The sequence below is a fragment of the Pleurodeles waltl genome, chromosome 2_2 (genome assembly GCF_031143425.1).
Source record: "Pleurodeles waltl isolate 20211129_DDA chromosome 2_2, aPleWal1.hap1.20221129, whole genome shotgun sequence".
Lineage (NCBI taxonomy): Eukaryota > Metazoa > Chordata > Amphibia > Caudata > Salamandridae > Pleurodeles > Pleurodeles waltl.
In genome coordinates this window covers 157,861,369-157,882,136 of record NC_090439.1, presented here as the reverse complement: position 1 = coordinate 157,882,136, position 20,768 = coordinate 157,861,369, and the positions used below count along the sequence as shown (strand labels likewise).

General features: G+C 47.1%; 1 protein-coding gene across 1 annotated transcript in view; it reads left to right on the top strand.

Annotated features, from left to right (window-relative positions):
* The window catches only part of NFX1 (nuclear transcription factor, X-box binding 1), a 1,141,187-nt gene that overhangs the window by 955,314 nt on the left and 165,105 nt on the right, over positions 1 to 20,768 (top strand). Inside the window, exon 21 of the mRNA XM_069219549.1 lies at positions 743 to 809. Coding sequence (XP_069075650.1) covers positions 743 to 809 — 67 coding nt within the window. The remainder of the gene's footprint in view (positions 1 to 742; positions 810 to 20,768) is intronic.

Below are 20,768 nucleotides of genomic sequence, written 5' to 3'. Positions count from 1 at the left end.
GATGGACAAGTAAGTTACCTTTGGTAACGCTTTATCTGGTAGAGACAAAGGGCCTGATTTAGAGTTTGGCAGAAGGGGTTACTCCTTCACAAACGGAGACCCCATTGGCAGTATTACAATCCCATAAATTAGATTGTAATTTGGCAGACGGGATATCTGTCATGTTTGTGACGAAGTAACCTGTCTGCCAAACTCTAAAGAAGGCCCTAAACCTAGCTGCAGATTCCTTACAGACCCACCCATCCTCCTAGCACTGCAAACTGACTTCTAGGGGCAGGGACTCCCCTTTCATTGCCTTGAGTTTGACACATCAGTAGTCAATGTTCTTAATGGTTCTGTGCTTCTGGCATGGAAAGTCGTGAAATGAAAGAGATGTCTACTCACCTGGGTGGCACCTATATAGGACCTGCGACTTCATTTCCTGCATGGACGATGCCAACGACTGACGCGGAGACTATCATCGCCACCCATTGGCTCGGAGATGTACTGCTCATGAACATCTTCCAGATCCAGTCTCTCACCTGGGGAAAATTCAAAGGTAAGGAATCTGCAGCTAGAGATAGTCTCTACCAGATAAGGTGTTATTGAAAGTAAGTAACTGGTCCTTCTTGCTGTCAGCGTTTGACAAGAAAATAAAATTATGCATTAAAGAATAAGGTGTCCTTGCAAACGTTTACTCAATACATCAAGTGGTTCCTTTTTTCTGGGTTGCAAGATCAATTTGCTTTTTTTGTGGTTGCAGGAAAGATTTAAAGTTTGTTGGCGAAATAGAGAAGGAAATAAAAACACTGGTGGAAGCTGTAAATAAGGTTGGTATCAAAAATGCAAGTTAGTCCTCAGTTTTCCCATCTTAATAGAGTGTTGTTGTGGATGATTGAATTGGTTAAAAAAAAAAAAAAAAGGCATGTGGTCTTGACTTAATGACGGTCTTCAGTGAATTTGTGACTTTCTTTGCCAAAATGTAATATTTTCCAAAAATGCAACTGCACAAATGAGCATCTTTGATTTCAGTTTATGAATTGTCCTCAGAGCTCTCAAATGATCTATTTTTGTCTTTTGTTTTTATTTTAAACACTGCCTTGTATTTGAAGGCCACTTGCTGTGGTATCCTGTTTCAGCAACAGTACATAGTCAGTATTACTATGCAAAGTGTGTATGCGCAAACAGACCCACACTTACCCACTCACGACATCCCACTCCCTACCTAATGACACCACTTCTGATGGACCTGAATTCCTGCCGAAATAATAGATTTGGTCCTCTCATCAGTTTGCGTATACTTAATGACCTGGTGCGGTTTTATCCTGCTCAATCTTAGGCAGGGGACTTTACTCTTTTTTTCTTCTTTAGACAGTAGGGTTTATTTTTTTATTTTTTTTTAACTACAGTGACTGTATACCATCTTGTCCACCAGGTAACTATCAGCCACATGCAGCATAAATTAATTTAAAATGAAGGCTTGTGAAGAGAAATGTGAAAAGAGAACCTTGTGTTCTCAAGGGATCTTCATTAAGATTTATAAATTCTGAATAGTCCTACCCATATGCGGGTTTCCCAGAACTGATGTAAAAAAACTTTAGACACAAACCAAAATGAAAAGGCTCCCATATACAAAAAACATTTTCTCTGTATTTTTGTTCTTTTAAAAACTGCATTGAGAAAATATCAAAACTCACTGTGGAACTAAAAATGGGTTCAACAAACATGTAGCAACTTTGCTGCTCTGAAACAGTCTTTCCATTCCCCTTTTTATAAGCAAAAATGCCTAAGGAAATTGTCATGGACTTACAGCATAGAATAATGAAAAACTGTGCTGTCACTTTTAAGTTGCCACTGGCCTACTGCAATCACAGTATACAGAACAGCGGTGGTGGTCTCAGTTAATTTATATGCCTCTGTGCAAAGGATCCCAGAACAAAAGGCTTTTCCCTTTTGTAGGAAATCACCCTTTTTGTCATGGTTAGCCCCCACATTTTGCTTGTTTCTGATGTGGCTTTGGCTGTTAGTGCACTGTATCCCTGCTAACCAGGTCCCCAGTGCCATATCTCTTTCCCCAAACCTGCACAGTTGTTCTGCACAATTGGCACACACTTTTGCACCCACTGTAAGTCCCTAGTTAACGTACACATGGTGCCTGGGGTACTAGGGAAGGCCCCTGATGGCTGCAGCACCAGTTGTGGCACCCACTGGGACCCCTCACCAAACCCACATTGTGCCACCATTGGAAACTGTATGCGTTGGTGCAGGCTAAACTGAAAATAACCTGTCAGACACCCTGTGTGGCAGGTCCCCTATTACTGCGTGTGCCAGGTGTAAGTCACCCCTAAAAGCAGGGTGAATCAGGGCACATGTGAGTGCATATATGCACGAGCATATAGGTCCCTACTATGTCTGTCGATTCCAAGACATAGTAAGCGAACAGGGAACCCAATTATAAATGCATGTGCTGGACACTGGTCATTATGAGTTCCCCAGCTACATGATGGCTTCTCAGAACCCTGGGATGTTTGGTATCAAACATCTCAGAATAATATATCCTTACTGAATCCAGTGATGAATTTATTAATAAATGCACACAGAGGGCACCTTGGAAGTGCCCCCTGAAAACCTACCTGCTACTGGTGTGCTGACCACAGATGGGTTTCTGGCCCCCCAAGGTGAGAGCCAATGCTCTCAAGGGCCTGAGACAAAAGCCTGCACTGGGCAGAGTTGTTACCACCTCACCCAGGAAGGGTAGACATGTCAGGGTGGGGGGGGCTGCAAAGGCCTAGCTGCCTTATAATGTGACCCAGGTCTGTCCAGATGGTGCAGATAACGACCCCCCTGTCCTGACCCCAATTTTGGCAGCAGCACAGGCGGGACAATTATTTAGATTAGGAGGTGTGCCCACTTCATGCCAGTCCTACCCTAAGGTGGACAAGCCTAAGTGGACACTGCTTTTTTAATTCCTCCTTCTTGTTTGGAAGGAATTAGCCCACTAGGGTTAGGATTATGCCCACTTCCCAGTGGAAGTAGTTATAGAAAGGGTGTTGACATCCTAAATGTGGTAGCTCATTGGCCACCCCCTGGCACTCCCTGTAACATCCCTAAACTGAGTATTTAGGTGGAAGCCGTAAACCCTAGAACTCAGATCCTGGCGACCTAAGAAGACAAGGACAAAGAAGAGTTGGACCTGCAGAAGAGGAAAAGGAGAAGCAGATGACTTCAAAGGACTCTGCCCAAAAAGCAGACTCATCTTGCCTTCCATAAAGACTCATGTCTCCCATGATCAGCGGACCTGCTTTGCAACAAAAACTTCAAGAGAAGGCCTTTGCAGCTACTGGAGCCCCAAAGACTTAACACCTGAAGTGACCACTGCACCCGATGTCCACAACCTGAGGTGAAGCCAAACAATGGGGCCACCGTGAGTTCCTCAGCTTCCCAGAGACCGAGTTCAGTGTGGTCTCACCCATTTTGGATCCAAGTCTACTAGCTACCTGCTTGCTGTCCCTGACTGACTCCCTAGGCAGATCCTGCAGCCTGTTTTTCACAAGGTCCAACTCCCATTGAGAACCATTGGCACCCGATGACTTACTGCACCCCTGCACCTGGCCACCCCAGTGCTGCCTAGGTGTGACCTGTTGTGGTTCTGATCAGTGCCCAGTACTTACCTTTGCTGCCTGAGCTCGACCTCGTAAGTCGTTGTTAACCCTGTGTTTGCTTTACATTGTTTTCCTCCATAGGATAACATTGAATTGAACTGTTGAGTTTTGAACCTGCAAAGTGTTTATTCTTAAAAGTCTACTTTCCTGATTACAAAGTTCTTGGGTTTGAAAAATATATAAAAAGAATTGTTATTTTTCTAATCTGGTCTCGGATTTATTCTTTGGGAGTGTGTAATTTATTGCCTCTGCGAGTACAACAAATGCTTAGCAATACCCTCTGACAGGCCTAACTGCTAGCCCACACTACCACAAACTAGAGCATTAGGCCTATTTACTTTTGCCTCTGCAAACCATTTGGGGATTCTCTGCATTGTGTACGTCCTTTTAGTACACCATATAGAGAGCCTGCTTCCTACACGTTTCATTTATACTTATTCAATAAAACTCTTCCAGTAGCATATTTTATGCTTCTCTTGACAGCTTTTGCCCTTGAAGAGATTTTGAAACTTTCTGTCTGGTAAATGTGGTCTAAGGTTTTTCAGTCACTGGTGACCCACTTTTTCTGTCAGGAATTTGCTCATTAGAGGCCATTAATGGGGAATACTTGGATATTCCTATTGATTTCCTTCTTTGGGAAGCTTTTTCTGATGAGTGTCTCTAGAAATGTAAGATTTTGAGGAAAAGTTTAGTAACCATGATTGAGCTGGAGTGTAGGATTTATAGAGTTCCCTGTTTCTCAAACTAGCGTAAGAGTCAATGCAGTGAATATCCTATGGAGAAGACATGCTCCTACCTAAACATGCCTGACCCTTTTTTCTGATACCTAAGTAAAGGGCCTTCATAGGCATGTGACTGCTTTTCTGAGTGCTCTCAAGACCCTCAAAATCAGAGGAGAGGCCATCAGTATTATTGAATGGGCTCTTTACTGTATGGACGGTCCCTCAACCGTATGGAGGGCCCTTGACCAGCACCAATAGGTCCTCAAAGGTATTGAGAGGCCCTCAAGATCATGGAAGATTAATTAACCTGAAGAGAGGCCAGTTAACCCTGATGAGAGAGGACCTCAGTATTCAGGATGATTCCAGCAATCCTAGTATTAACTTCCAAGTCAAGGATTCCTTCGGCCTTTAAGGCTTTGGAAGAAGGATGTACCCTGGTAGGCTTCAACACAACAGTCATAAGTAATGTTTGTAAGCCTTGCTTCCCTGTTTTTAAGTAATGTCACAACAGACTGACAAACTGTGGCTCATGCCAGGATGACAATAGCCATCCTGGTTTGAGCCCTGGCGCATTTCCGAGAAACATGACAATCAGATTGAAACATAACCTGAGCAACATAGTAGACAGACAATAAGAAAAGACTGCTCATGCAAAATGAGAGAAGACTGTGAATACTTTGTCCTGATGAAGACCTTGCTGAATCCTTTGCACCTTGCATCAAGATCGAAATGTGTCAGTAGTTCTTCAGAGAGTACACATATGACTCTTTTGAATGATATTAGCACCTTGGATAACTAACTGGACATCTGTACGCTTTAAACCAGGTTGCAACCACTGGTACCTCTGATAAGGCATTATAGAGTGCACAGCAAGGGGCATAAAGAAAATGGAACTTATGTATCTAATCAACTTGCCGTTGCTGATTCGCAGAATATCTTTATTGAATACTATACCTTATGGTATATTAGAAGTAAATAATTGTTCTCTCACAAGTGTAGAGTCCAGTACCTTCTTGTATATACATTAAATGACTGCCTGATTTCATCAGTAGCCAGACATTTTGGGTTAAGGGGTCTTCCCTTCAGACCTTACATGTTTCTGCAGGAACTTCACTCAACAGTAATGTGTGGTGTTTCATTTATTCAGTGAGACTATTCATAAAATATGTTTTTGTTTCACAAAACAATATTTAAGGTATTTATAGGTGCCTGTGTTAGGTAGGTTTTCCAGTTTGATGGCAAATAAGTAATGTAAAATAAAAAAACATTTTCAACATGATAAATTACGTTACACGTCTGAGATAAGTTAAGACCCATGGACACTGGGACTCTTGAGTCCCCTGTGTACTCCCAGTAGATGTATGTTACCCAAATTTGAGATGCGGTTCCTTTGATAGCTACTACAAAAGCCTGTCTTAAGGTGTCAAGATCAAGCTCCCTTGGCAAGTTTTTCTTGAGAGTTGTCTTTAGCTCAGTTAAGTTTCCTAAACAGAATTCAATATTAAGACTCATAAAACTGACTTTTGCAAAATTGTGTTTCCTCAGTAAAATCCAGAGTAGGTATGCAGACATTTTGAACTATCCTGAAGGAAATGGTGCTTAATTGTTGAATAAATAGATAGATGTGAGTTTCTTAATCCGGAAGCTTTTACCAGTTAGCACATTACATGTCAGCTTCATAGACCAGCACTCCCTAGTACTGAATAAAGTACACTTCTTCTCTAAACATAGAAGAGGCATTATCCTTTTGGTACTAGCAAGCAGTTAAAAATGTTTTTCACTGATGATTTAAACTATTTTATGATCAAATTGATCTATTCTGTAGTTTTAGCTCGTTCTTCAAATTATTTTTTTTAAACCCTTGACACTTTTCTCAGAGATTAATCTTAAAGGCAGCTAAATTCATACATAAGTGTGTGGGCCTAAGGTGGACTTTATTGCTGTGGGCTTCTTATTGGTCTGCATCCTAATCTCTCACATACTATTTGAGTAAATTGCATTATGATTTGAGTTCCTTCTGTTAATGAGACTTAAATCTGAAGCCGTAAGATTTTTCCTGAGCAGTACCCCTGTGCGCTGGTAGGTGGCCTCGATCGACTTCGTGTCCGGCTGGGCTGGAAATGAGATAGCAATTCCTATATAGCGCCACACCGGTACGGCAATGTCAATTCTTTTCTTTGCGCGCCTGCCAACGCTGATCCAAGAGAGCTACCCCTCAGTCGTTTTTTGACTGGTCTTTTTCGGCTCTGTTATGTTCTTTTTTAGATTATTCCTGGTGTGTCGAGGATATCAACACACCCTGCAGAGCCTGTCGTTGGGTGATGACAGATCCCCACCTCATCAACTTGTGGTGTTTGGAGCGCAACCACGACCTGAAGTCATGCTCTGAGTGCAGGGCCATGCATCCAAAGGCTTTGAGGGAGCAGTCTCTAAAGCCGATGGTGGCCCAGAATGCAACTCCTGTCAGGTCTCGGTCTCGGTCGAGAGGAATGTCCCAGGACTGGTTGTGGTGTCCGAAGTCGTTGTCATCCCAGTCAAAGTCCTCAGGGCAATCGCGTAAGTCGAGGCACAAGAAAAATAATTTGAAGTCGAAGTGCTCTTACTTCTTTTCATCTGTCGGCCGATGTGACGAGGGGGTATCATAATTTTTGGCCTCGTACTATGGAACCTGCACCTCCCTGAGTTTCTGGGAACTGGGATAACCAATACCCAATTGAAAGAACTTTTTATGGCCATGCATCTAATTTTTGGGGAGTCCGACCTGGCCAGAGCGCCTTTGGGCACTGTGGGGTTGGAGGGGGCCCCATTACGTTACACGCCAGCGGCTTTGTTCTCCGCACCAATGGACCTTCAGAGATCCAGTCCTGGATCTGGACAGGTGCTGGTTGTAGGAGACTGGCCTGGCTTATAGTGGGTACCTTGTGGTACTTACACCTTGTGCCAGGTTCAGTTATCCCTTATTAGTAGAATAGAGGTGTTCCAGTAGCTTAGACTGATAGATGTAGCTATAGCAGAGCAGCTTAGGCTGAACTAGGAGAAATGCAAAGCTCCTACTATACCACTTATATCACGTAGCACTATATCATAAGAAAACACAATACTCAGAGTTACTAAAAATAAAGGTACTTTATTTTAGTGACAATATGCCAAAAGTATTTCAGAGGATATACTCCCTTTGGAGGTAAGCAATATACACAAATGATATGCACACAAACCAAAATCATGTAAGCAACAGTTTAAAAAGTAGTGCAAACAATGTAGAACACAATAGAATGCAATAGGGAGGAATAGGCCTGGGGCAACACAAACCATATACTCCTAAAGTGGAATGCGAACCACAAATGGACCCCAGGCCTAGTGTAGTGTGTGGAGGGTCGCTGGGAGTGTAAGAAAACACTAAGGGTGTCCAAGATACCCCACTCCAAGACCCTGAAAAGTAGGATTAAAATTACCCTACTACCCCAGAAAGACAGTAAAGTCGAGATAGGGGATTCTGCAAGGAGAACAACTGATTGCAAAACACTGAAGATGGATTCCTGGACCTGAGGACCTGTAAAGGAAGGGGACCAAGTCCAAGAGTCACGCAAGTGTGTGGGGAGGGGGCAGGAGCCCACTAAACCCTGGATGAAGGTGCAAAAGGGCTGCCTCCGGGTGGAAGAAGCCAAAGATTTTGCAACAACGGAAGGTGTAAGGAACTTCTCCTTTGGTCAGAAGATGTCCAAAGGTGTGCTGGAGGATGCAGAGTTGTTTCCACGAAGAAAGACCGCAAACAAGCCTTGCTAGCTGCAAGAGTCGCGGTTGAGGATTTTGGGTGCTGCTAGGGCCCAGGAAGGACCAGGAGGTCGCCCCTTGAAGGAAGAGGCAGAGGGGGCGCTCAGCAACTCAGAGAGCCCACGCAGAAGCAGACAGCACCCGCAGAAGCACCTTAACAGGCACTTAGAAAATCTGAGGTCAGCGGTCAACTCAGAGTCACAAAGGAGGGTCCCACGACGTCTGAGTCCAACTCAGCGAGTTAGGCAATGCAGGACGGAGTGCTGGGCACGTGGGCTAGGCTGTGCACAAAGGAAATCTTGCAAAAGTGCACAGAAGCCCGAGCAGCTGCAGTTAACGCAGTACACAGGATTACTGTCTGGCGTGGGGAGGCAAGGACTTACCTCCACCAAATTTGGACAAAAGGGCCACTGGACTGTAGAAGACACTTGGACCCAGCTCCTGTGTTCCAGGAACCACGCTCGTCAGGATGAGAGGGGACCCAGAGGACCACTGATGCAGAAGTTTGGTGCCTGCGTTAGCAGGGGGAAGATTCCGTCGACCCACAGGAGATTTCTTCTTGGCTTCCAGTGCAGGGTGAAGGCAGACAGCCCTCAGAGCATGCACCACCAGGAAACAGTCGAGAAAGCCAGCAGGATGAGGCGCTACAATGTTGCTGGTAGTCTTCCTGCTACTTTGTAGCGGTTAAGCAGGCGTCCCAGAGCAGTCAGCGGTCGATCCTTGGCAGAAGTTGAAGAGGGAAGTGCAGAGGAACTCAGGGCAGCGATTGCATTCGTTATCTGAGGAATAGCCCACAGGAGAGACCCTAAATAGCCCACAGAGGAGGATTTGCTACTGAGAAAGGTAAGCACCTATCAGGAGGGGTATCTGACGTCACATGCTGGCACTGGCCACTCAGAGCTGTCCATTGTGCCCTCACACCTCTGCATCCAAGATGGCAGAGGTCTGGGACACACTGGAGGAGCTCCTGGCACCTCCCCTGGGAGGTGCTGGTCAGGGGAGTGATCACTCTCCTTTCCTTTGTCCAGTTTCGCGCCAGAGCAGGGCTTGGGGAACCAGTGTAGACTGGCTTATGCAGAGTAGGCACCATCTGTGCCCATCAAAGCATTTCCAGAGGCTGGGGGAGGATACTCCTCCCCAGCCCTTCGCACCTATTTCCAAAGGGAGAGGGTGTAACACCCTCTCTCAGAGGAAATCCTTTGTTCTGCCTTCCTGGGACCAGGCTGCCCAGGCCCCAGGGGGGTAGAAACCTGTCTGAGGGGTTGGCAGCAGCAGTAGCTGCAGTTGAGACCCAGAAAGTTAGTTTGTCAGTACCCAGGCTCTGTGCTGGGGACCCGGGGATGCATGGAATTGTCACCCCAATACCAGAATGGTATTGGGGTGACAATTCCATGATCCTAGACATGTTACATGGCCATTTTCGGAGTGACCATGGTGACGCTGCATATAGGTATTGACCTATATGTAGTGCACGTGTGCAATGGTGTCCCCAACTCACAAAGTCCGGGGAATTTGCCCTGAACAATGCGGGGGCACCTTGGCTAGTGCCAGGTTGTCCACACACTAAGTAACTTTGCACCTAACCATCACCAAGTGAGGGATAGACATATAGGGGACTTATAAGTTACTTAAGTGCAGTGTAAAATGGCTGTGAAATAAGGTGGACGTTATTTCACTCAGGCTGCAGTGGCAGTCCTGTGTAAAAATTGTCTGAGCTCCCTATAGGTGGCAAAAGAAATGCTGTAGCCCATAGGGAACTCCTGGAACCCCAATACCCTGGGTACCTAGGTACCATATACAAGGGAATTATAAGGGTGTTCCAGTGTGCCAATGAGGATTGGTAAAATTAGTCACTAGCCTGCAGTGACAATTTTAAAAGCAGAGAGAACATAAACACCTAAGTTCTGGTTAGCAGAGCCTAAGTGATACAGTTAGGCACCACACAGGGAACACATACAGGGCATATTTTATGAGCATTGGGGTCCTGACTAGCAGGATCCCAGTGACACATAGGCAAAAACAAACATACATACAGTGAAAATGGGGGTAACATGCCAGGCAAGATGGTACTTTCCCACACTGGTCATGCCACCGCGACCTACCCTGGTGCCGGTCCGGATGCAGGCGTCCCAGCCCCACCGGTGGCGCTACCCTCATTGTCATCATAGCCGGATGGGTGTTGCCCGATGCCGACTCTGACCTCCTTGGTCAGAACCTGAGCCCTATTCAGCTGGGCTAGGCCTCGTGGAAGACTGCGAGGGGTTGCTGGACCCTTTAGAATACCAGCCATAGCAAGAGAAAATGGACTGGTGTGAGGTTGTGGGTGAAGCCAGTGGACTAGACACATCTTCAGATGCTGGTACACGTTCTCCCCCCCTACCGAGGCTACGGAGGAGAGAGGATCTTATGCCGTGGTGGTGAGGAGGGCTGCTGAAGTCCAGGACCTTCAGCTTCCCTTGGTGGCAATCTAGGCCAATTTCTTGACAGAGGTGCTGCAGCCTCCGGGAGCTTCCACCTCCGAACCCCTGCTCCTGTTCAATGATGCCTTCACAAATATCTTTCTTGGTACCTGGTTCAAACCCAACACAGGGGCTGTTGTGAATGGGACAGTTGCCCACCACTGTTGCTCTGCATGTGGGAACCCAAGTTTTCCGTTGCAGCATCCTGCTCCTGAGAGCTTGGTGGTCCAAGCATCTACTTCCCATGGCTTGTTTCCTACTGCTCCCCCAAATAGGGAACCCAAGAGGCTGGATTCATTTGGGAATGACGTTTTCTTCCACCAGCCTTGCATTTGGGTCTGTGAAAAACCCATGCCTTTTAGGCCATTATTCCCACAGCTGTCAGACACGGTTGAGCAGGTGCTACCACAGGTCCCAGAGGAGGCCCAGGCTGTTCTCAGGCTGTTGCCGACAGGAGAGACACAGCAAAGTTCACAATCCGTTGTATACTGGACACGACTGGCTCGCTAGGCAGAGTGGCCCTGAGGTGCCACGCCTGGCTGAGGACATCTGGCTTTTTGGGGGATGTCAGAGCTTCCCTGATAGACATGCCCTTTGATGGCACCCGTCTCTTCAGAGACAAGACACATTTGGCACTCAGGCGCTTAAAGGATTCTCGTGCCATGGCCAGGTCTTTGGGCCTGGTGGTTCAACATCTCCGGGCCCTCTGAACGCAGAAGCGAACAAACTCAGGCAAAAATGCTTAGCAGATCACGAATGGTGCCTAAATTCGGAGGTGGCACAATGTCTCTTTGAATGAAACGTTTCAGACACTCACGCCCAATCACAGATCTGGGTTTAATCTGTTGTTCTTTTGCTCACCATGCCACCCCAGTTTGGACCCAGCCATATGTAAATCAATCTTGACCCTCTTCCCCATTAGAACAGTCCAATCTGAAATGCCAGGCCAGGTCCTCCATTGACTGGAAACAAGCATCCTGGGACCGGTTTCAGGGTATCATCCTTGTCTCTTTCAGCAGTGGGAAGAGCCTTGGTTAGATCTGTTTGCCTCTGTCAGGAACTCTCGATGTCAGCAGTTTTGTGCACTTGAGTTTCCAAGGCAGCACTCACTTGGAGACACTTTTCATTTCAAGTGGAATTCATGCCTTCTGTACACTTTTCGGCCCATACCACTCACAATCAGGTCAGAGCAATCCTTGTAGCTCCGGACAGGGCATGTAGATTCTGATATCCAGAGCTGCTGAGCATGTCCATCGATCCTCTGATCAGACTGTCTTTTCTGGAAGATCTTCTGTGGAAGCAACAGGGGAGGGTTCTTCACCTGAACCTGTCCACACTCCACCTTCCTGCGTGGAGATTTAGCTGTAGCAGTTGACAGCTTTTGACCTTCCTTCCGACGAATGTAACGTCATCTTGGCTGCCAGGCGTCCCTCCATCAAAACAGCATACATCTTTCAGTGAAGGAAATTTGTGTCATGGTGCACAGACAAGTCTGTTGATCCACTTTCTGCCACTCTTTCTAAGGTTTTATTGATCATTATTTCTCTTGCCCAGCAGGGCTCTGCTTTGGGCACCCTTAAGGGATATTTATCGGCTATTTCTTTTTTTTTTTTTTTTTTTTGCAGTTGCCTGATAAACCCTACTTGTTCAGGTCTCCTATTGTACATAGGTTCCTCAAAGGTTTTACTAATCTCTTCAAATCCATCCCCATCCATTAAGCCTCAATGGGACCTTAATGTGGTTCTGACCTTTTTGATGTATGCTCCTTTTGAGCCTCTTCACAACTGTCCACTCAGGCTTTTCACATTGAAAACAGCCTTCCTTGGTGGCATTACATCTGCCCGCAGAATGAGTAAACTGCAGGCCTTTATTAGCTAAGCCGCCCTACTTCTCTATCCATCCTGACAAAGTGGTGCTTCGCACTAGGACCTCTTTTCTGCCAAAAATGGTCACACCTTTTCATGTAGGCCAACCTTTTACCTTGCCTACTTGTTATGCACCCCCACATCCTTCTAAGGAAGAGGTAGACTTCACCGCCCAGACCCAAAAAAGAGTGTTGGCATTCTACCTTTATCATACAAAAGAGTTCTGGGTGGATGACTGTAGGAAAATGCCCTTTTTGACTTGTTTGCCTCCACGTTATGCTCACTGGTACTAAAACGTTTTGACCGAGTTGCACTGGGTCCCTGCTAAACAGGTCCGTAGTGCGAGTGCTCTTTCCCTGAAAACAGGTAACAATGTGTACAATTGGCACACACCTCTACCTGCGTAAGTCCCTAGTAAGTGGTACCCTTGGTAGCTAGGGTATGGGTAGAGGAGAGAATCTGTAAGGGCTGCAACATGTATTGTGTAACCCTCAGGGACCCTCTAAAAAACAGATGCATCCAGCTGCCATTTCAGTCTGCATGTCCTGGTGCAAGCCAGGTGAAAACACCCATTGAGTGCCATGTTACCATCACTGCATCTAAGTATATGTAAGTCACCCCTACAGAAGGCTTTGGAAGCCTAAGGCAAGGGGCATTATATTTGATGTGTGGTCATCTCTGTACGAGCAGATATGCCCCTGTGATGCCCAGCCTCATTGCTGAGCACTGCAAGTGAACAGGGAAGCCATTCATATGGTATGTGATGAGAACTCGTTAACACAGGTGACCCAGTCATATAATGGCTTCACTGAACCCTACTGTGTTTGGTATCAAACACCTCGTCTGATTAAATCCAGGCTGATGACAGCCTTGAATTTATTATGACATGCACCCAGAGGGCACCTTAGAGGTGCCCCCTGAACACCACTAGTTTCCGAGTGTGTTGGCTGACTGGTCTCAACCAACCTGCCACGACAGATGTGTTTCTGACTCTCCCCCCCCCCCACCCACCCCGGGGGAGCGAGCCCATGCTCTAAGGTCTGAAACAAAGCCTGATCTGCAGAGGGGTGTTGTTACCCACTTCAGCAGGATGGCTAGCAGATCTGCATACCAAGGCAAGGCGATTCAAAGTCAGTTCTTTTCTTTCTGTGCCAGTTAGAGCTGATCCAGAGAAGAGCTACCCCTCTGCCTCTTTTTGACTTCGTACCAACTATTTTTGAAAGTTTGTTGAAGGATGTCTTCCAGGAAGGCAGGTTTCAAGCCGTGTGGCGCCTGTCGCTGCTTCACGTTGAACTTGGTGTGCTTGTGGTATATCGAGCGTGACCAATTAAAAGTTGTGCTTGGACTGCTGGGCCATGGAGCTGAAAGCTTTGAGGGAGCTGTCTCTAAAGCTGCTCACGTCCCTATGGTCGACGACACCTAGGGTGACTCCTAGGAGGTCTGTCTCAATAGAGAAGAAGGTCGTAGGACTTGTCCAGGAGCCTTGAGTTCTCTTCCTTGCACTCGAGGTCCTCAGGATACTCTGCAAAGAGGCACAAGGAGAAGGCAAAATTAACTTCATCGCATTTGATGGTTGAGGCGACGAGTGTGGAGCATTGCCTCGCCAGGCACGTTTCCTGGGAGCCTTTGCCAGGTCCAACTCCACGCCTCCCCCCATTTCTGGGAACTGGTGTGACCTCTGCTTAGTTGAACAACATCTATAGGCCATGCGCCACGTATTCGAGAGGGCCGACCCATCCGGAGGGCCTTCGTGCCCCGTAGGGTCGAAGGAGGCCCCATCAGGTTCTGCGCTGATGGCCCCTGGCCCCAACTCCGGTGGGGTCTCATGGATCAGATCCAGATCTGCGACCTGTCATGCCAATGTGACTTTCTCTGGCGCTGATCCTGACTCCGATGCTACCATCTCTGTTGGCGCTCACCAGCGGCACCACCACTATTCTCATTCCCTCACAACTCGAAATTACAAGAATCAACACAGACACCAGTGGCCCTATGTCATTGCCTGAGCATTTTCTGGGTCAGCCATGCATTGGAGAAGAGTTGAAGGGGTCACTGGACCCTTTGGAATACCAGTTAGAGACCCCAAATTCATTGGACTGATATGAGAAATTAGGAGATGCCAGTGGACTGGACACTTCTCCAGATACTGGCATGCTCTCTCTACCTACCGTGGCTACGAAAGAGGGAGCATCTTATTAAATGGTGATAAAGAGGGCAGCGGAGGTCCTTGACCTCAAACCTCACTCTATAGCGGTCAAGACTAACCTCTTGCTGGTAGTTCTTCAGCCTTGGGGCTTCCTCATCTGACCACCCCATTGCCCTTTAATGAAGCACTAACTGACATCCTGCTGGGAACTTGGTCTAAGCCCAGCACAGGGGCTCATGTAAACAGGACAGTTGCCCGCTGCCATCTATCTGCCCTGGTTGATCCTAGTTTTCTCAGCCCTGAAAGCTGGGTAGTCTAAGCCTCAACTTCCCATGGTGCATTCCCTGCCGCTTCCCCAGACAGGGAATTCCAAGAGACTGGATAGCTTAGGCAAGAAAATGTTTTCTTCCACCAGCCTAGCATTGCGGTTGGTGAACACTGCATGCCTTTTGGGTCGTTATTCCCATACCTTGTGGGATACGGTTGTGCAAGTTCTGCCACAGTTGCCAGAGGAGGCCCGGGCCATCCTCTCCTAAGCAGTAAAAGACGGGAGATATGCCGTAAAGTTCACCATTAGGTATGGTTTGGAAACAAATGACTCGCTGGGCAGAGCGGTTTCCTCGACAGTGGCCTTGAGGTGCCATGCCTGGCTGAGAGCATTGGGATTTTCTGGTGATGTCCTGGCCAATCTCGTTGACATGCCCTTCTACGGGACTTGTCTCTTCAGAGAAAAGGCAAACTCAGCACTGGAGTGTTTCAGGTACTCGTGGGCTACTGCCAAGTTCTTGGACCTCTCACTGACACCTCGTCCGAGTCTGCCTTTCGTGGCTAGGGAACACGGGGGGTGCCACCACGCCCAGCTCTATGTGAGCCGCTGTGCTGCGCAACGATGTGGATGTGCTGCATTCCGACCCCGTGGTTCTGGTAGCCAGAAATCGTCCGCTACCAACCCCGCAGCAGTTGCAGCCTCTAAGCCCTCCTAGTCGGGTTTTGCAAGACCATGGGTGCCCAGTTGGAGGGAGAATCCAACATTATCTCCTCCAGTGGCAGTCCATTACGTTCAACAAATGTGTTTTGCAGATCATTCAAAAGGGCTACTCCCTCCCTTTCTAATCTTTCCCTCCCCCATTACTTCCAACAAAAACAACAGCTGACAGAGGATCATATGTCTTTTCTCCGAGAGAAAGTTACAGCTATCTTGGCCAAGGGAGCTATAGAGAAGGTTCCAATATCAGAAGTAGGCAGTGGTTGTTATTCCCACTACTTTCTGATTCCCAAGACGGACAAGGGTCTTCACCCTATTTTAGACCACCAAACCGTCAATCTCTTCCTCAGAAAGGAGAAGTTCAAGATGTTCACTGTGGCTCAGGTCTTTTTCTGCCCTAGACCGACCCACCCGTTGGTAGTGTTGGACTTGCAGGATTCGTATTTTCACATACCCATCCTCCCTGCCACAAACATCACCTACGGTTCAAGGTAGGCCACAAGCACTTTCAGTTCACTGTACGCCCCTTTAGCTTTATCATCGCCCCTCACATGTTCACCAAAGTGGTGGCGGTGGTCCTGGCTCATGCTCGCAGGTCAGGGTTTTCAGCCTTCCCCCTACCTCGGCGACTGGCTGTTGAAGGCGAGTTTGCACCAGGCTGTTGTTTCCCACTTTCAGACTACGGCGGACCTTCTTCATTCGCTGGGGTTTGATATAAATGTGCCGAAGTCACACCTGACTCCTTCTCAGATTCTCCCTTTTATCTGAGCTGTTCTGGACACAGTGCAGTTTCAGGTTTATCCTCCTGAGCAGCGAGCCCACGGTATTCAGACTATGATACCACTGCTTTAGTCTCTATCCTGGATTTCAGTGAGAATGACTCTGAGGCTGCTGGGCCTCATGGCCTCCTGCATCCTGCTGGTGAATCATTCCAGGTGGCATATGAAGGCTTTACAGTGGTTGCAGAATCAGGGTAATCTCTCAGACATTTTATTCAGATTTCGGAGGGAACTGCAAAAGACCTGCAATGGTGGCTGATGAACTACAATTGCATCCAAGGCAGACACCTCTCCCTTCCTCAACCAGACCAGACAGTAGTGACAGATGCATCACTTCTGGGATGGGGTGGCCATCTGGGAGAGGTAAAGATTAGGGGACTCTAGTCTCCGTCGGAATCCGGACTCCGCATCAACTTGCTGGAGCTCTGTGCGATCCTGTTAGCATTGAAAGCATTTCTTCCCTCTGTCAAGGGGAAGTTGGTGCAGATGTTTTCAGACACCACCCCAGCCATGTGATACTGCAACAGTCAGGGTGGGGTGAGGTTGTGAACACTTTGTCAAGAGGCCGTGCATCTCTGGAACAGCAGGGCATAACCCTCGTGGTTCAACACTTGGCAGGTTCTCTGAACACTAGGGCGGACATTCTCAGCCATCAATGCGTACCGGATCACGGGTGGCATCTTCATTTGGAGGTGGCGCAAGGATTCTTTCAGCAGTGGTGGAGCCTTGGTTAGATCTGTTTGCCTCTGAAGAAAACTTGTAATGTCAGCAGTTTTGCATGTTGGAGTTTCCAAGGCGGCTATCGCTCAGAGGCACTTTTCATCTCTAGTGGAGTTAAAGCCTCCTTCAAGCCTTTCTGTCCACACCACTTCTGCCCAGAGCTCTCAAGGAGATCAGGGACAACTGGGCCCATGGTTTCCTTGTGGCTCCGGACTGGGCATGGAGAGTCTGGTATCCTGAGATTCTGAAAATGAGCATTGATCCTCTGATCAGGCTACCTTTTCGGTAGGATCTTCTGTCACAGCAGCACGGAAAAGTTCTGCACCCGAACCTGTCAACTCTATGCCTCCTTGCATAGATATTGAGCGTCAACAGTTGATAGCTTTTGACCTTCCTGCCAAAGTCTGTAACGTTATCTTGGCAGCAAAGCGGCCCTCCAGTAAAATGGTATATGCCTGCTGATTGCAAAAATGTGTAAAATATTGTACAGAAAAATCTATTGACCCTCTCTCTGCATCTTTTTGATATTCTTCTCGTCTTTCTAACCCTTGTCCAGCAGGGCTCTCATCTGGGCACTCCTAAAGTTTATCTCTTTGCTCTGTCTGCCTTCCTGCGGCTGCCTGACTGACCCCCCTTTATTTAAGTCCCCTATCGTAAATAGGTTTATCAAACGGCTTGTACATATTTCCCCCTATGTCCTTTTTCATGCCTTAGTGGTATCTTAATTTATTTGTCATATACCTCACGTGTGCTTTATCCGAGCTGCTGTACAGTTGTCCCCTCTGGCTGCTTACCATCAGGACAGCCTTCCTAGTGACAATAAGATCTGCTCAGAGGGTGAGTGAGCTGCAGGCTTTATCATCCAAGCCTCCTTAACTACCTGTGTTCCCTGACAAGGTGGTGCTTCGCACCTGGGGCTCTTTCTTCCTGGAAGTGGTGACCCCATTCCATTTGGGACAATCTGTCAGCCTGCCCACCTTTTACACTCCTCCACATCGCTCTAAAGAAGAGGAGCAACTCCACCGCCTGGACCCAAAAAGAGCCAGGTTGTTCTACGTTGACTGCACAAGAGTTCTGGGTGGATGACCAACTCTTCATGGGTTGTATAGGAGCTATCAAAGGACAGGCGGTACAGAAACAAACCATTTTGTGGCTGGTCATTCTCTGTAGCAAGATCTGCTAATCTCTGGCTAAAACGTAGCCTCCAGAGGGGCTTAAAGGCTCATTACTCCAGAGGAAAAGCTGCAACCATGGCATTATTTTATGTAGTCCCAATCCTGGACATCTGCCAGGTCTCAAAGTGCTGCCCCTGCACCCATTTGCCAAACACTACTGGCCTGGACTGTCAGGTCTGCAGGGTTGGGTATTTCGTCTGTTCAGTTCTACGTGACTTTCTAGTTTAGAAAATGTGTCCGCAGCCCACCGCCAGGAGTCTATGGCTTTGGTCTCTATTCAAAGGTAAGAAATCTGCAGCTAGAAGTGTTTATCAGATTAATAAGTTACTTACCTTTTGTAAGGCATTATCTGGTAGAGACTTTATCTAGCTGCACATTCCTTGCATTCATACAGATTTCTAGGATTAGGGATAATCCCTTTCAGGGCCCTAGTTTGGACACACATTCATCAGTTCGCTTCATGGCTCTGTGCTCCTGACGTTGAAAGTCATGAAAAATAACTTACGTCTGCGTGCCTGGGTGGTGCCTATATAGGTGACCGCAATGTCTCTTCTGGCACCAACAACGCCGCACGGGACCGAGTGAAGCCACCAGACGGCACGCAGGGGTACTGCTCACGCCAAGGTTTCCGGATCCAGTCTGACGCCTAGGAAATTCAAAGGTAAGGAATCTGCTACTATATTCTCTACCAGATAATGCCTTACCGAAGGTAAGTAACTTGCTCGTAAAAAGACAGTTCAAGTATTTAGTTTGTTTTCTTCAAAACTGCATCAGTATTCATTTTGGTTTAAGTTTTCTAGTGTTGAAGCATAATATAAACAAAGTAGCTATTTTTCTAAACAATTGGTCACAAATTCCTTCTTAAGTTTGTCTCACTTATTGCCTCTGTGAGTGAAACTAATGCTTAGCAGTGTCCTCTGATAAGCCGAACTGCTTTCTCACACTACCACTAAAGAGAGCTTTTGGGCTTGTCATTTGTAACCCTGTAACCTATCAGGGGCCACCTGGACTATCTGCATAGTGCACCCGTACTTTGGTGCATTACATGGATAGAATGATTCCCACATTGGTGGTTCAGCAGTGGGATAGAAGACTTTGCATTTGCTGATACCACACTGTCAATAGATGTTTCCACGAAAAAACTCACAAATTAACTTTAGCTCCCAAAAATATTTTTCCAATCCTTTTAGATTTTTCTAAATTTCTGATCTAACTTGCAGGGCCTTGTGTTAAGTCCCCCCATCTGTATTAGAAGCAAAACATGTTTTTCTAGTTAGGCCTGTAAAAACTGCTTAGCATCCTTTTTCTAGGTTACTAGAAAGTTCCCAACTACTTTGAAAAGATATCTGGCACAGAAGATAGAGTCATGACTCAACTTGACCCCTTTCCTGCAAACTTCTATACAGTAGCTAAGGAACCTCTGTAAGGCCAGGAAAATTAAAAGTGGCTCAAACCCTACCAAGACCAAGTTCCAGGAGCTACTTGCAGAGTTTGATGCCGTCCACTTGAATGATGATCCTGACATTGCCCCGAAGGGTGAGGTGGACATTGTTCAAGAAAGTGGGTATAGCCCCCCCACGACAAGACAGGGGAGGTGATGAGGTACTCTCTAACCTGTACCCTAGTACTGTGCCCATAGTGTCTCCTCCAACTGAGGATAGAGCAGGCTCCTCTAGGCACAGGAGCTGGATAATGATGAGGTAATCCTCGAAAGACTAGCCCGGGAGTCTTCCAAGGAATCTTGGCTATTGAAAAGGAAGGGGGTGAAATGGGTTAGAGCTCCTGACTGGTGGTAGCAAACTAAATAGGGAAAAGGAGGAAACTGTTGATCCCAAAATACCCAAAGGGATTGTCCCAAAGATTGTTGAAGGTGATGACATCACAAAATGCTTTACAGCCTGTGTTTTAATGAACACCGAATTAGGAACTGTTCATGTCCCAAAAAGGCACCCTATAGTGCACCTACCATAGCTGCTGGGGTTCTGAGTCTCCAGATGGGATCCTTAGACTCTGACAGGGTCAGGAAACACACAGAAGCAACCTTAGTCTCAGAGGGTGGTGTGGATGTAGCTACCCTTGCTGTTTGGCCCATTTATGTGGAGAAATGCAGGCAAGGGCCACACATCAATGGGGTTGAGGTTGAAGCACTGAGGGATACATGTGCCAGTGTCACCATGGTGACTAAAAAACTGATATCCCCAGTGTAGTACATAACTGGACAAACCTATTCAGTTATCAACGCTCACAACATTGTCAGTGTCCATCCCATGGCTATGGTGACCATCGAGTCGGGAGGGGTTACTGGCCAGAAGAAGCTGGTAGTGTCTCCTGCAATTCCAGTAGAATGTCTGTAGGGGAATGATCTGGAGAACTCAGCATGTGTTGAAAGGAAAACCAATTCAGCCATGTGAAATAATGGCCCACCCCTCTTAAGAGAAAAGGTAAGAACTCTGGATAACTAGCTTTGTGGAGACAAAAGCTCCGGTCCGGTCAGGGAGAAGACCC